This window comes from Botrytis fragariae (genome assembly GCF_013461495.1).
Source record: "Botrytis fragariae strain BVB16 chromosome Unknown tig00000101, whole genome shotgun sequence".
NCBI lineage: Eukaryota > Fungi > Ascomycota > Leotiomycetes > Helotiales > Sclerotiniaceae > Botrytis > Botrytis fragariae.
The window spans coordinates 508,974-525,415 of NW_023500996.1; the positions used below are offsets into that span (position 1 = coordinate 508,974).

A 16,442-nucleotide genomic window follows, 5' to 3' on the forward strand; every position below is an offset into this window, starting at 1 on the left:
TTACCACAGCATACTAACGAGTGTGACGAGAACTTGATACTTCGAACAAGCGTTCTCGTCTTGCTTACTCATGCTGAGTATTCCATCAGACCGAAATAAGAGGACAGGATAGGTTTCGTTGGAGGATACATCAGAGGAAACACTCAACAGATTTTGGAGAAGAGATCTATTTGTTCATTCACTAAACGCATTGTTCCATTCAATATACGAATGCAATATACAAATCTGCTATATTACTCTAGTTTCAATCTAGCAATGATTAGTTCTCCACAAAGTAATCAATGAACGGGAAGTCAGACATACCACTAGAAATTAGTAAAATCCTTGATATTCGCTAAAACACTACGTATGGCCTCTTCCATGCTCCAGCTCTTATTGTTCTAGCTTAAAATCTTCTAAATGATGGATACCTGTAGTTTTATTCATCATACCAATGAGAAATACTATTCTCCATTTCATTTTTTCTGCGGGCTCTAATCTCCATCGAGCTATTCTATGTTTATTACACAGTATTGCTCTTAAACCTTCAATATTTGACGTCTGTTATTATTATATATCGATTTGACTTCTTTTTCCCCTAGAATAATCCGGAAATTCTGCGATTGCATATCACCTTTAGTTTTCCTGAATCCCGCTCGTGGCTTCACACAACATTTTATCATATAATACTATATTCACCCTCATTTCTCTTCGTTTCAAGTATTCCATCATCGTCATTATCAAAAATCATCACGAACCATACCTCATTCTCAACATCCTATACTTCCGGCTTCTAGTCAGTAGTCAAACAGGATATATAGTTTTCCACTTGCTCTACGCTCAAACTTCAGACCTGGACTTGAATTATATCGAGTATAATCATACCCGAAGAACCATACGTTCTAAAAGATGATCATTGTGATCTTGGAATGTTCACGGCATCGAAGTTGCTGTATGGATAGCACTCACATTCGCTTTTACAAACTCCATTTTGAACTTCTCCTTTCCTACCTAGTATCTTATACTAATTCACGGGCTTTTGTATGTCTTCTCAATGCTTTCATAATGCCATCTCTACTTCTGACTCACACAAATCCTCTCGAAGAATGACGGAATCATCTCTTCCAGCGACTTCCAAAGGTAAGAAAAGTTCCCTTTACTTGTGATAATCTCCTATACTATAACGATCACAACTGTTTATATTCTTACAACTGGTCACCTCACTTCTCAATCCAGACTTGATACTTCCATCCTCACTGCCGTTATACTTCCCACTCCGCGGGCCGCCAAGCATAATTTGTTTGTATACCACTTTACAAATACCCTAGAATATTATTCTTGACAAACACAATACAAGAGCAGACATCACTCATTCTATCTCTCATACAGAAAAGCGAAACAGATGCATACACCATAAAATATTTATTCCCGAATCCTCACACCCTCTTCTCTCCTCCTCTTGATTTGCTAAACTTATACAACTTTTCATACCTTCCCCTCCCCTCCCCTCCCCCTCGTATGTCTCACCTCAACTCACAACTCACACCTTCTATATCCAAAACCCAAGACAACCCCAATCCCCCTCCAAACCCCAAAAAGTAACAGAAAATCGAAAAATCCCAAAGAATGTTTCATACAAGCAAGAAGAAAGAGCTATCGATCAAGTATCCACAGTTTCAATACCAACATCAATACCCTGACACACATACAGACACATTTCCACCACACACCTCAACGTACTCACCATCATCCCATTCCATCTAAAGCATCGCCAGATACGTAGCATCCCAACCCATCACACATACATACATCCCCAACCATCCAGCTAGTACATCCAGCATCCCAGACTACAACACCGAATACTAACCAACCTTCAACCATTGTGAACATTCAAAAACGAATCAACAAGTCAACATTTTATAGAACTTTGAGGGTCCAAAATGAATCCCCGAATCCACCATCTTCTCATCTTCGAACTATACTTATTATACTATGCAGTGCTTTTTCTTAGGGTTATAAAATTCACAGCCTGCCTAATCTAACATCCTTCACTCCTATCCTATCCCACCCTACGATATCAACGCATCTCTATATCAACTACTATATTACTAGTCACATTCTACTTGTAATTCTACAAGTTCTTTCACTTTATTCTCAGGACTCGCATGTGTGCTTGAATACTCATACCACACACCTGTTTCCATATATCTACCTTCAATCGCATCCCCGCTCTCAGCACCGGCCACCATGCTCTTCTCCAAGCTTGTCCTACTTACACATCGTGTAGTGTGCAAGAACTGATGGATCGATGAACAGGCAAATACATCTTGAGATTCATTCTGTTATATCTATCGTCACATGTAAATGCAAATCAAACAAAGAGAACTGCAAGTATCGCACAATACAGAAGTTGTAGCATTTCCTCATCCGCCCATGAAAAGAAGATGGGAATGTATGCATTGTTTCGTTAACGCGACCTCAAGCATACCATCACCAAACCATCCTTGAGTACGACTACGCCGTGATGCGACGAAAGAATCAAAACGCCCCAGACAATCATATCATATCACTCGTAAGAACCGCAAATACCGCATTCCCTCCCCTTCGCCCCCTTTTCCTCTCGTTGTCACTAAGCCCAATCAGATCAAACCCGCTCTTGCTGCCTCCCCACCTCCATCGCCAAGTACTTCCTCCATTCTAGCCTTCCCCTTACCGATACCACCTTCGCCAACTCCCATCCTCCTTGCCACATATCTCTGTGCGATAACACCCACACCCAAATTCAATGTCTCCTCCACCCATTCTGCAACCCATTCACGGGGGTCCACTCCTCCACTCTCTATGATTTGTTGAATCTCCTCTGGTAATCCTACATGCGCATTCTCTGATTCTGTACCAAAGAAACCGGACTTTTCTTTAGAGGGTGAAGATGTGGATGTTGGAGTTAAGGGAGCTGGAGCATCGAGCCATTGAATCCATTTAGCAGGAATGGCTTGGGTAAGTGTATAGAAAGTGATGCTATGGATTGGATCTTGGAGGTAAATAGCGAAGGAAATTAATTCGTCCGGTTTTGGTTTTTCGTCAACCACACCTCCTTCTGCCTCCTTTACTGGACCTCCTTGGAACAAATCTTCTGGTGCTTCATGAGTAATCGCTTGAACGGCCATGAAAATATCGCTGCTGCGAACTGGATTTGATTCGCTAAGATCTTCGGTAGCTCGCTGAGCTGCGAGTTCGAGCCCGCCATGCGCATCAAAATATTCCTTCGAATAGGCTTCTGCGCTTACGCGGACGAGTTTCGTTCCTTCGATAAGTCCTTTAACTGATCCAATATCACGATTGTCGGTTCCTACGCGCCACCATGGTCCATCGCTCCATCCTGCATTGCCTCCAGTATAACCAGCTTCGGATGCGCGACGTGCTGTGGATTCGTGACCACGTTGAATGACAAGCAGATCTCCTCCTTCAACTTGAGCCATCACACGAGAAAATGTAGAATAGATGAGAGGGTCGAGAGAAGGATATCCAATGAAATCATGGGTGATGTGGATTTGAAGTCGTTCGTGGGATGAAATAGGTGGTGCGAGAGTATGAAGAATGTTTGTAAAGGTTGGAAGAGCTCTAGATGTCAACTCACCACCTGCGATTTCAGTTAGCACTTCTTCACTTGCCAGTTCTTCAAGTCAAAATCTTACCAAAGCCTCTAAGAACTCCAACGTTTCCTTTAACTTGTTCTGCCCATCGTTTAGCTTCTTCATTTTGTTGTATTTCCTTCACTGCAGCTTGAGCATGGTTGACCGCTGCACTAGCTGTCGCTGTTGCTGTTGCAAAGACGCTTCCCCATGACCATCCTCCACCCGCCGAAGGGGCTTCAGTAGCAGGCTGAGAACTTGGAGCCTTCTTTTCCGCTTCTTGAAGATCGCTACTAGTTGCGGAAGGAGTAAAACTAGTATGAAATGATCGAGTACTGTCAACAGATTTTCGAGATAAAGCAGATTTCTCCTCGCTTGACCTGTCCTCACTTCTGCGAGAAGCTGGCGGAGGAGTCGCTGTATTTGAACGTTTCACTTGTTGAATTCGTGGTGTGTGTGGTCGACTTGGCTGTTGTGCTCCAAGGTTTTCAAGCTCGGCAAGTAAATCTTGTTCTGATTGAGATGGTTGTTTTGTTTTATGTGATTTGGAAGGTCCCTTGGAAGAAGGTGCTTTAACTTTAACTTCATCAATGCCTTCCAAAAGTTCATTCAATTCATCATCAGTTGGAGCTGGCTTTGATTTCTTTGAAGCCATGATTGTAAGCTGTGTATCAATTGGGAAGCAGTATCAGAGGATGAATGATTATTGCAAGGATTTGCTGATTATAGAATGATATGAACCCGTCGGAAGAATGATACAACAAGTGATATTTACGTTGATTGGCATCTGTCTTTAAGCTCTATTTTGACGTTATTGATGAAGCAAATAGAGGTCTCAACATCAACATGATATGGGGCAAGGCTAACGTAGCCTTGAATCGACATGTGATTGGCTCCAGCCACAGTTGAGGCGTTTAAGCACCGAGCACCGCCATCTAACATTTTACGAAAGCCGCAAACCCCAAATTGAATCGAAATAACCTTTTTAAAGCAGTAAAATGAGAATCTGACCGACTACGATACTTTTGAACAACAATAGCTTTATGTCTTAAAAATAGCATGTAGTTGATCATCGATATCTCTTGCTAATTCTCCTATAAAGTTTCTAAATCAATTTGTACCCCTTTCCTCAAGATATTTTGGTATACCTTTTCTTCCGGTTGCATATAGAGCTGCAAAACTCAAGTTTGAGACCTTGTGGACAAAAACTCGAAACTCTTTGGGTTGGAGCCAGCACAACACATCGTGTTGGTTTCATTTTCTTCGAATCAATTCGTTGAGAAAACTTTTGAATTCTTTTCAATATGGCGCGAACTAAAGTTCCTCCTATTGCGACTCAAGATTCTACTTCTCATATTGAGAAAGGAGTTGGTTCTTCCGAGTCTCAAGAAACTTCATCTAGTTCTTTTACATCATTTTCTTCAACCCCAACATGCCCCAATTGCAGTAATACATTTGCAGAACTATCAGATATGGTGAGTCTATCTTTCTATAAATCCTTCCTCCTTCATGTCAATCATTTGATGCTCATGAAATGTAGGACTTTCGTAGTCACGTGGCTGCATGCAGTCGACCATCCACAGCGGAATCAGTAGGAACTATTACTACTTCAGGTAGTTCTCTATCACCACCTCCTACTTCACTTGAGAATGTATATGCTTCAGCAAAATATTTATCCAATAAGGATGGGCCGAGACCAGATTTGCATTTCGACTACAATGCAGCTCAAGAGCCTGCTATTGCCATCGCTGACGCTGACGCCGACGAAGAAGATTTCGATCCAGAAGATCATGATCGGATTCAACCATATATCGATCCAAATTCTGAATTCGACTACTATGATCAAGCCGAAGGCCATGAAGAACATGATGTAGATATCAATGATCCAGATATTGGTCTTAAGTTCAAATATCCCAAGCTTCCCCCGGTGGAGCACTTCGAAAAATACCTTAAAAATCCTAGCGAAATGCCATATGATGAACTGTACAAAAGAGCTGCGATTGTGAGCACAGTAAGTCACCGTCGCTACTTGTTTTCCCCTGATTTCCTTTCTGATGTTACATTTAATATCGTGCTTCATACTGTGTGGGGTAGAAGAACAAGATTAACACTTCCAATAGACTGTTTTAGCTGCCTGGCAAAGGGAGTTTGATGCAATTGACGAGGAAATTTACGCATATGAATCCCAGGAGAAAGAACGACTTCAATCCGAAAAAGAGGCCGAGAAAGCTTTAGAAGAGGCAGACAGACTTGCAGAGCAATTGGACAGAGACGACCTGGCAGCTACTGCAAAACATTACGCAGTGGAATTGAAATTAAAGACTCCAGATTGGGCAGCTTTCATCAATCAGTATGATGAAGATGATGAATTTCGTCTACGTCTCGAAAGTCTTCGGGACCCACAATTCAGAGCCAAACTTCAAAGACAAGCTTTCGTTAGAGAACAAGAGAAGCAAAAGCTTAAGCAAAAGGAACTAAAAGAGTCAAATAAGCTAAAACTTCTCAACGAGCCACTACCTGAGATCAAATTGACTAAAGAAGAGATAGAAGCTGAGAAAAGAAAAGCAGGACGTCTGATAGATCCCACAAAGTGGGATGATATGAAGCAAGCAGAGGTATACGGCTTTGAATATTCTTCCCATCCAAAACATATTGGTGCGCAACCAATCCCATCGGCCTCTAGAAAGCGTGGTGTGGGTGAAATAGATATGAGTGAAGGTAGAAGTGGTCGAGCTCAACGGATGGCTACGAGGAAAATGTACGATCAAAGTACACCAGAGGATGAATCAGACGGCTTACCAGCAAAACGACAACGCAAGGTTCGAGTTCTTGATGATGCTATTGGAGAGTTATCAAAGTCTCCCCGAAAGCAAAGCCGAAGTCAAACCCCCATCAGAAGAACTTTTCCATCGGGAAAACCCATTGGAAGGCCACCAAAATCTCTGTCAAAGCTCAAGGATGTTCAGCTTGCATCTGGCGAAGATGAAACGATACTTGAAGATGAATCTATTAAGGACGAAGATATTTCTCGACATCTCCTACCAGCCGAACAAGAGCAACTACAGCAATCGGCCGAATTACTTGTCAATCAAATCGCCGAAGAATTACCCGTTGAACCGGTTGTAAAAAAGAAGCATGCAGGTGGTAGGCCACGGAAGCATCCGCTTCCCGTTCCTGCTCCTGTGGCTATTGTTGACGTTATAAACCCCGCAGAACAAATTACTACAGCAGTATCCGAGACCCCTGCGGCAATCGTACCTCCTATCAAGCCAAAGGCTAAAGTTATCAAACCAAAGAAGCAACCAGCCAAGTCAGCAAAACCCGGTGGTCGAGTCAAGAAGGAAGCTAATATCGAACCAAGTGCGGAAACTGAGGAAGAGAATGCAATCTTGCCAACAACCGAGCACGATGATGACTCGGATTCAGAAGCAACTGAGGCGATCAACTCAAGGCGCGACAGCTCATCATCGCAGTCAACTATCTCTTCTTATGGTAATCGTCAAATCAACCGTTCTTCCACCCATGAGCAGACCCTAACACGTGAACCTCGAACAGCTACTCGAAATCGTGCAGCAGCATCTGTCGAAAAGTCAACCTCAATTCAAGAGTCCCCCAAGAAAGTTGTACGAGGAAAACGTAATAGTAGATCGAGCGAAACTCCTGTCGCTAATTCTCAATTACCAAAGGCACGGAAGCCGCGTGGAAAACAGGCAACGATTGAGGAGGATGAAGAAGTGGGCCCGTCACATGAACCAATCATCAAGAAGGAAGCAACTCCGGCCGCACATCCGATCATTTCACCATCATCGTCCCGAACTAAGCGCAAGCGAACAGTTGAAGTCAATTCTGACGCGCCAACAGCTCCAAGTGCTTCCCCTACTAAGAAGGCTCGTAAAGGTCGCCCTACCAAATCCTTATCAGCACCTTCCGAGGGGCCTCTTATTATTTCAGCTTCATCGTCAAAAATCAAGATAAACAAGAGGGCTAAAGGACCACTTGCAAGAATTCTTCCACCTCGTGAACCCAGTACTCGAGCTCGTCGGGCCCCAAAGGCTATTCGGAATACTGATGATGCCAACGAGGATGATGAGGATGAAGATGAGTTGCAAATGCCAGCAACAGAATATGAAAGGTATCAAGCGTTGGCTGATCCAAGGAGTCCCATTACACTGGGAAAGAGAATTCGAAAAAGCGTCATTGATTTAAGAACAGCTATGGAAGGTGGCGATGATGAAGATGGCGATGACGAGTTTGAGGGGTGATTGGGCTTGAAACATTACATCATTCTCGTCATGATGGCCAATCTCCCGAATGATATGATTGTCCGTGTTTGTAACATTCATTTTATCATTTCATCTTCAAGTTTCGAACCTTCACCCGAACCAATAGCCTTGTATTACAACTCACTCAAACCTGGCAAAACACCGACAGCCTACGATTCTTGCTACCATTCTCAGCTGAAAAAGAAACGACCCTCCTTTTGTATCGATGCCATCGATCGAATCTATATGAACTAAATAGGTCCCGAAGCAATCTTTTCAGACCCTTTCCATGACGAACGACTGTTTTATACAACAAAACGTACATAAATTGAACGAACCTCACGAGGTGCACCTGTTATATTTTCTTTGTTTTTGACTTAGCATTGTGTATTCATCCTTGTCCATAATTAGTACACGAGAATCATTGGACATATTACACGGCGGCGCTCTTTTTTTGGGTCCAGCGCAAAAATTGGATTTTACCTTCATTTTATATAAACGAAAACACGGATGAATTAATTGCTTAATTATGGTCATTGTCTTACTGGCACAATGGCTGGACGGAAGGGGTATCTGTATTTCTTAATGAATATATGAGTATGGACTCGGACATTGTGCGTGCATTTATATATGCATTGGAAGGTTCTCGGGGTCGGGATAAATGGGGTTTTCCCTTTATACATATATCTTACGGTCTTGGAGTTTTGGTCCAGCGGCATTTAATTTTTTCCCTCCTTTTTTTTTGTGCATAGGATTATAGGAATGCATGGTGTCGGTGTGTATTTCACGCCTGGAAATATAGAGATATAGCGTAACAAAAATGGAATAATTGAAAACTCGACCAGAGCTATGATTTGTTGACTACAAGGATAAGATGACATGTGCTTCTATATGCGTTGAAAGTTGGACTCATGTCTTGACGTGTGGATATGTTGTTGGCGTACTCAAGGGGTGGGTATCTTACAAAGTCTACCACGAGTTAATGCATTTGCACTTCCATATCCCGGTTCATGTTTAAAAGATATACAGCGAAACTTCGCCAGCAAATTTACTACAGTACAAGAGCGAAAATGATTGGGCTAAACTTCTCACTTGAATTTAGGTCTTCCTGATGATTCGGCATTTGATTCGGTCCAATTCACCTGACATTTTCATCGTCATCTTCAACGAGTTGAAATTTGAGAAAGAGATTTGTTTCATCAAATTGGGAGTTATTGAGGCGTTTGATCCACTCTCTGTAAGTATCTACCAGTATTCGTAATTCGTGTTTATTGTCCATTACCTATACCTATGTATGTATTTATGAAATGTGAAATATGAAAATCGTCTATCTTCGTTATGTTTATTATTATATGATATCCATATCCCAATATATACCTGTGATAACCAAAAAATACCATCTATCAGCAATTTCATATATCTCGCAACAATTTCATGACCCAGTCCACATGTTTGAATTCAATCGCCTCGCCGCCTCCCCCCACTGCACTCCCTCAATGCATGGCAACCTGTTCGACCCCGCCCCTCCTCCCACCAAACCCATCGGCCGTGGAATTCCTCACTCCAAACGCACTCGCCACAAACCCCACCCCTCCAAACGCGACGCAAAACCACAAGCCCGTACTATATTGCTCTAGATTTCCCTTCCCCTTATCGATATCCACCGCCTGCACCACCGCGCTAGCGAGCGCCAATCCGACCCCGCTCCCAATCTGAAACGCGGTATTGATCATACCTCCACAGAGACTCTTCACGCTCACCGGTACGCTGCTCAGTAGGAGAATCGTGCAGGAACAGTATACGATTGTGACGGCTGCGACGACGAGGAGGGAAGTAGGGAGGACGTGTGACCAGAAGGATGTAGAGGTGGAGGTGAGCAGGGCGGCGGGGATGGGTGATGCCATCATCATGAGCATGCCGATGAGAAGCACGGATTTGGTGTTGTAGCGTTCGAGAATCTTGCCGACGGACATGGAGAATATGAAGCCTGTGGCACCCATAGGGAGGAAATAGAGGGCGGTGGTGCCGGGGGAGAGACGGTTGACTTCTTGTGCTATGAGAACGATGTAGTAGAGGACTGTTTGGTAGCCGCCGTAGCATACTTTGGGGTTTGTGTTAGTATGTAAAATTGCACTTTATAAGAGAGGTAGGAGAGAGGGGAAAGAAGAGATAAAAGGAAAAATCCAAACATACCAAAACCCGAAATCCACAACGCAGCAAAATTTTGTATTTTCCAAAGCGAAAGCGGCATAATCGGATGTGAAGCTCTCTTCTCCACATAGACGAAAATCCCCAAAACAGCCACCGACAAAATCAACAAAACGATGATGAAAGCCTTACTCCATCCATACACCCCTCCACTCGACAAAACAAACGAAAGCAGGATAAGTCCTCCAGTCGACAATCCCGCCCCCAACAAATCCAAGCTCGGTTTCTCCTGTCCCTCCAACCGATCCTTCGGCAGAATAAACTGGCCCAGTACTCCCAAACTTCCCGTCAACGCAGCAGAAACATAAAAGAGATATCTCCACCCCAAACTCCCCGTCAAGAAGCCTCCAAAAATCAGTCCCGCGCAGAATCCTACCGCTCCCGAAGCCGCAAAGAACGATAACGCAATTGTACGGTCTTTAGCCACAAAATACGAAGAAATAATTCCCACCGCAGAAGGAACCGTCATCGCGGCTCCGATTCCCTGCAGTGCGCGGAAAATAGCAAGTTGGATAAACGACGTCGCAAAACCATTCGCAATTGTCCAGATGGAAATCCAAAGCATCCCAATGAAAAAAATAAGTTTGCGTCCGAATCGATCACTCAGTACACCAGCTAACAATAGGAATCCTCCAAAAGTTAATGTGTACGCACTAATCAACCATTGTAAATCACTTGCTTTCGCTCCGAATTCTTTCTGGATGGCGGGTAAACTGATGTTGACTCCAGTCATGAAAACATTATCCATAAGTTGTGCTCCGCATGTTGTGAGAAGAATGAGTGCACCGCGGAGACTTTTTACGCTGCCGATATCCGGGTATGAAGTTTCCGGCAAATTCCTCGATGGTTCTTCGACTTGCAGCTCGAAATATTCGCGAGGAGTGGCACTCCCGCTTCCATTTGCAAGTCCCTGGCCATTTCGATGCGAAACACCCGGCGTGTTAACCGCCGAAGAAGGCGAAGGCGGACGAGTCGAATATGGTGTATTAAATTCGCTGGGTAATTCTCTGATCGTACTGATAGGGCCCGGTTTTGCAGCTTTGGGAAAAGATATTGTGGTATTATCCTTTTCTTTCCCAGAATCGCCCTCTCTCGAAGATTTCCCATGCGCATCAAGATACGCATCCTGATGTCCACTAATAACACTGGCTGTCCTCGTCAAACTCTCCAGATCCTCCGCGCGCATACTATCGCGAAAGGCTAAACGTCCAGATACATTTGAGCGGCGACGAGGTTGTGATCCAATTCCCGCACCTAAACCCGTACCGTTCGGATCTTCATATTGGGAATTTCTTCGTTCGGGAATCGGAAGTGTGTTGGGTTGGCTGGTAGATCCTTCGCCATTTGAAGCTGATATTGTAAAAACTATTAGCTCTGAAATTTTCTTATAGAACTACAGAAATTTCTGCGTTAGTGAGGATGAAGGGGTAGAACTTACGAGACATGGCTGAAGAGAAAACAACACCAAAATTTTAATTGGTATCAAATAAACTGCGAAAGAGAATATTCAAGTTTGCAACGAGTACTTGGCCCTCGAAGATAAAGACAAAGATAAGTTGGGCAACAGCTCATACAATTCAACCATTTCATGTAGCAACCCACAACCCCATAATTTTGAAAAAATCAACATCATCGATAAGCCTGAAAATTTCCCCGCCGCAGGGAGTTTTGGGTACAAAAACACCTTATCGACCTTGAAGGGTCTTTTTTTCCTCCTCAATTTTTTTCCGCCTAGGCAGGTTTTCCGATAGCTATCCCTGTTTCTATCAAGAACCTAGCGGACCAGCGAGTCAAGACATATGCGAGGGATCCACATAGAGAGACAACGCCTAAAATCATAGTGGAGATCTTCTACTTCACTTGATAATTTTTCTTCAAAGCTTTGCATTTGCATGTGATATATTCTGATGATATATTAACTAGCCACTTGAAAACACATATTTCCGGAGATGATTACTACACAACAAAATGGGTAGGTGTTTGCCCGCATATCCGATGTACCGAAGTGTTTGATAGCCCTTGATTTATCTGTATTCGGTTCGGTTCGGATGCCAATCTCGATGAGGGGTTTAAGCTTGCGCTTGCAGCCTTATACGTTTGCAGATCATTCGAGGACATGCTTCGGGGTCCGCCACTAGAGTACAATAAAAAGAGACAGCACAATCCAATCCAGGCGATACTTTCATTGCCCTCCACCAATTATAGATTTGATCAGAAAAACGAGAAAGGAGTTCTAGTACGAGGAAGGTCTAAGCTTGAGAAATTATTCCAATTCTAGCAGATGTGATATTGGACCAACTAACGTCTCCAACTCTCATAGTAAGATCTATCCGACTAATCGTACTCAATGGCATCCAACTCCTTGCGCCACCATTATAATTTTCAGTCAAATACTCCATCCTATACAATACTTTCCCATATCTGGGAGGGGAATAAAACGCCAAATCAAATCCCGACTATATGCAAATGCCCTAGCTTTGGCGCGCCATGTTTTCCATATACTGTTGTTTCTTTTCGTAATCATCCGAATCCAGAACTCCGTCGTCTTCCAATTCAATGGTCCACATTGTGGTGGAACTATTGAAGAAGAATATCATATGATGTAATGAAGAAATAGTAGCGAAGAAAGTAAAATCGCTTAGCGAATGTAAGGAAAGGAAAATAAAAGGCAGCAAACGATTATCCTATAGATTCGTAAAAATTGGCTCTTTACAGTGCCAGAAATAACGAAATCGTTCGATGGAGCTCGAATGCCGTGAAGTGACAGGTTGTATCGACCGTTTGGAAAGATAAAAAGATTAGGAGACCGGCGCGGAACCTTCGGTCTTCTTAACTTCTCCCTTCATATTCTCCTCGTTTTTCTGTCTCGCATCGGCGGCTTTTTGTTCGTCCTGTTTACGTTTGTCTTCAGCTTTTTGTACTTTATTGGCCTTTTTCTCAGCTGCGGTAAATATCTTCTTCTCTACGGCTCGCTGAGCTGGCGGAGGTTCGGATGCATCATGGGATTGTGATTTTGGCTGTTCTTCTTTGATTGGTTGTTTGCTTACGGGTGGTGTATCATCTTGTTGAGCTTCCTGTGCGGCTTTCTGCTTCGCTTTTTCCTTAGCTTCCTCTGTAGCTTTTTGTGCTTCTGCTAACTTCTTGGCCTCTTCCAGTTTCTTCGCATTTTCAGCGGCTTGCTTCGCCTCCTCCGCCTTTTGTGCATCCGTCTTTGGCGGTGGCTGAGCTGCCTTTTGTGGTTCCATTGGTACTTGAATATCTTGCTTCACGGGAATCCATTCCATTTTATCATCGTCGAAGTGGTGGCTTATGGCTAAGTTAGCAGAGACATTCCAGGGTGAAAATCTTAAATTCATTGAACATACCCTTCAAATTCAGTCAAAGTCAATGATTTCTCATGATATTCTGCCTCCAAAATTTCTTTGTAGGCGAACGGGATTTTGGCTGGAGCTCCCTCGAAGAATGTGTCTCGCAACGGAAAGATGTAAGTATCCTACGATTATTAGCGCAATCCAGCCAACCATGCTCCCAAAATAATTACCCTATATTCATGACCATCCTTGCAGCTCATCATTCCCTCTCCGGCAGGATGTGTATAATTATATCTGGCAGTTGTGATGTCAATGAATAAGCCACTCGTAGTATCGACCCATCGTGCATCAATGACGTTCAATTTGTCCGATTGCTCCCTATTGATATAGTGAGGATTGATCTCTAGCATATAATCTCGGCCTTCTGGAATGCGGGGAGTTTTGTAGTGGAAGACTGTCATGTTGTAGTAAGAGGCTAGAAAGTGCATCGAAGCTTCGGAAACTTGGACATCGGAGTCGGAATCCCAAGGTAAAATCTAAAAATTGTGAGATTTTGTGAAGAGATCGGAGCATTTGCAGTGTCGCCCCTACCTTACGATTCCACCACCAGCCGAGTAAAGTACCATGCATGAGCCATGTTTCCACTCCAATATCTGAAAAAGTAGCTAGGTAGGTTTGAATGAGGTTCGAAAGTGCTTGTCTGCGTTCTCTGTATCCCAATTGCTTGTCTGCGAATCTGTACGAATTATGTTAGGTTCCGTCACTGTGTACCGTAGCAAGAATCTACCCATAGAAATTACATACCGGCCATCGTAATGTGGATGGAAGCTATTGACCTCGCCATGTTAGCATTGAATTCCAAATTTACTTCGAAAACGCCTGATTTTCGAATTTTAATTGGATGGTAAAAATACGTACACGCTCTCATCTGTTAGGAAGCAATTCCGTTAGCTAGGTTTCAATTAAACATAAACTCCAATAATCATGGACCGGACAATTCGGACAGGTTCATAGTCGCAAGTTCCGCCACAATAAACTCTCTTTGAGAAGAAAACAAGAACTTACGAAAATATTTCCCGCTTGGATCACCTCTCCTTCCGCTCATGTCCTTGTGTAACTTTGTGCGCACACTGTAAAAGTCGGCATCTCGTTTTTGAATTGCCAGCGCCGACACAACGGACAACAGTCCGGGTAAAGTGATGATCCACGAAAAGCGCATTTTCGATTGTCGCGATATTATGATCAGCTTACAAGAAAGCAATTTCGACAGGGTTGAACAACCGTCTTGGCGCGGCTTTTCTAAATTGTGCCAAGAGATGTATGATCGACTTCTCAATTGTATAGGTATATGGAGAGAGGGAATTCGAATGCTGCCGTTATATGTAAAGCAAAGAGGGACAAGAGAGAGGGGAAGATGGAGAGAGATAGAGAGTACCAATGCAAAATACGGAAAATGTAAAGATTGAAATGCAATGGAGAATGAAGTGAAATAGTATTGATTCAAGGAAAATAAAAAGAGACGTGGGGAAGCACACGATCAAGTACTCCTTTGGTACTCGTCACCCAAGACAAGGGATATATCCCAAGAAGCAATTGAGTGGAGACCGATCTTACTAAATTTCTATAAAATGTGATCAAGCAAACAACTTATGGAGCTATGAATGTAAAGATATTGAGAAATTAAGGCGGCGTGAGGAGGAAGCATGTATTTTTGTTCAATTCGCCGCTTAGAAAGAATTAAAGTTGGAGGGAAAGAGAAATATTGAGTGATTATTGGATGCATCAGAAAGTCGTCGTGGGTTCAAGCATCAGCCCCCCAAAATCATGCTCTAAGATGTATTTACCGCACGGTACCAAGCTAAAATTCTTATTATTAGTAGATGAGGGATTTGAGGGATATGAGAAGCTGGCATCAATTAGCGCTTGCTTCTGTTTGGAAGTGAAAAGGTTAAATCAAGATCTAGAAGCAAAAGTCCTGCACCTGATGAATCCTATCTCGAGATTTTCCATAGGTCGTCAAATGGTTGGGATTCGATATCAACATCTCGCAATGCACCACTCAGATCAAAAAGCTCAGTTCACTACAGTGCGTAAGCAGCATACGGCTTGCTACACATAGATTACGACGCTTTGGACCTAACTTTAATTCTTCTGCTCACATCTCTCTTTGAGAATTCCCAGAGGTTTCAGATTGATCTAGGGTGAGGATGGTTAGAATGGTGTGGTATACCGTCACTTTTCTTGGAATACCAAGAGAACGTATTTTGCCGACGTTTGAGGGACGGAGAAAGAATGCAAGGCGAAGAAAAGAGAATGTTAATCATTACTGAAAAGAGTTCATACCTGGGGAAAAGCTGGGTGGATGCATCCGGTATCCGTGAAATCAACAAGGTTGAGCTCGATTAGCCGCCATCTGATGATGTTGTCATGTCGGTGCTGTACTTTCAAGCCTGCAGTGGTAAAACCAAGGAGGTCACAGAAGAGAGTTGGTTGGCTGGGGTATTCAATGTGCCAGACGACTGACCCCCCTCAGCCCCTGGATCAAGAAATCCGAAGCTATTTTCATCTACCGTTTACTTTTTCTCCCACCAAGTGTTTGGAAAAACGGGAGTTCATCCTAGAAAGAGACACCACGAATTAATCCACATCCCTCTCCTCGAGTCGTGTGCTCAATTACCCCTTGCTAGGCCGCGTCAGCTAGAAGAAAAAGAATAAGCCAGGAAAAGCCACAAAGTTAAGCTTTTAGACGAATCTTGGCAAAGCTTACATACGCCTTCTTTACTAAGCCTTGCACCAATGATCTGATTCAAGGATCTTTCAAAGTCTACTATGTAGATTTTTTGATGCATCTATCCGGTTCTTGTTTGCTCAATCGCATACCTACAGATCACTAATGGTCTGACAACATCACAAACAATACGACCCTCCAGTCCAACCAATATTGCCAACGATAAATGAATAGGGGTAATTGGAAGGATGACAATGAAAGGCACAGGAAGATACGACATTAGCTTCAAATCTCGGCTTAGAAGGGAACCAACACTCGAAAA

General features: G+C 43.2%; 4 protein-coding genes across 4 annotated transcripts; 1 reads left to right on the top strand and 3 right to left on the bottom strand.

Annotated features, from left to right (window-relative positions):
* Nucleotides 1–2,618: 2,618 nt before the first annotated feature.
* Bfra_008791 (putative maintenance of telomere capping protein 1 protein) lies at nt 2,619–4,266 on the bottom strand (the record flags this gene model as incomplete). The annotated part of the gene is made up of 2 exons (XM_037339148.1): nt 2,619–3,619; nt 3,675–4,266. The coding sequence occupies 2 exons, from the start codon at nt 4,264–4,266 to the stop codon at nt 2,619–2,621; spliced, it is 1,593 nt and encodes a 530-aa protein (XP_037190714.1).
* A 649-nt stretch (nt 4,267–4,915) lies between these two features.
* On the top strand, nt 4,916–7,873 carry Bfra_008792 (uncharacterized protein; the record flags this gene model as incomplete). Its single annotated transcript, XM_037339149.1, has 3 exons — nt 4,916–5,086; nt 5,152–5,622; nt 5,732–7,873. 3 exons carry the CDS (start codon nt 4,916–4,918, stop codon nt 7,871–7,873), a joined length of 2,784 nt encoding a protein of 927 aa, XP_037190715.1.
* Nucleotides 7,874–9,366: 1,493 nt separating this feature from the next.
* Nucleotides 9,367–11,526, bottom strand: Bfra_008793 (putative mfs transporter protein; the record flags this gene model as incomplete). The annotated part of the gene is made up of 3 exons (XM_037339150.1): nt 9,367–9,974; nt 10,067–11,431; nt 11,520–11,526. The coding sequence occupies 3 exons, from the start codon at nt 11,524–11,526 to the stop codon at nt 9,367–9,369; spliced, it is 1,980 nt and encodes a 659-aa protein (XP_037190716.1).
* Nucleotides 11,527–12,879: 1,353 nt separating this feature from the next.
* Nucleotides 12,880–14,611, bottom strand: Bfra_008794 (putative mannosylphosphorylation protein; the record flags this gene model as incomplete). The annotated part of the gene is made up of 7 exons (XM_037339151.1): nt 12,880–13,387; nt 13,447–13,574; nt 13,623–13,928; nt 13,984–14,128; nt 14,197–14,220; nt 14,311–14,320; nt 14,458–14,611. 7 exons carry the CDS (start codon nt 14,609–14,611, stop codon nt 12,880–12,882), a joined length of 1,275 nt encoding a protein of 424 aa, XP_037190717.1.
* Between the last annotated feature and the right edge of the window lie 1,831 nt (nt 14,612–16,442).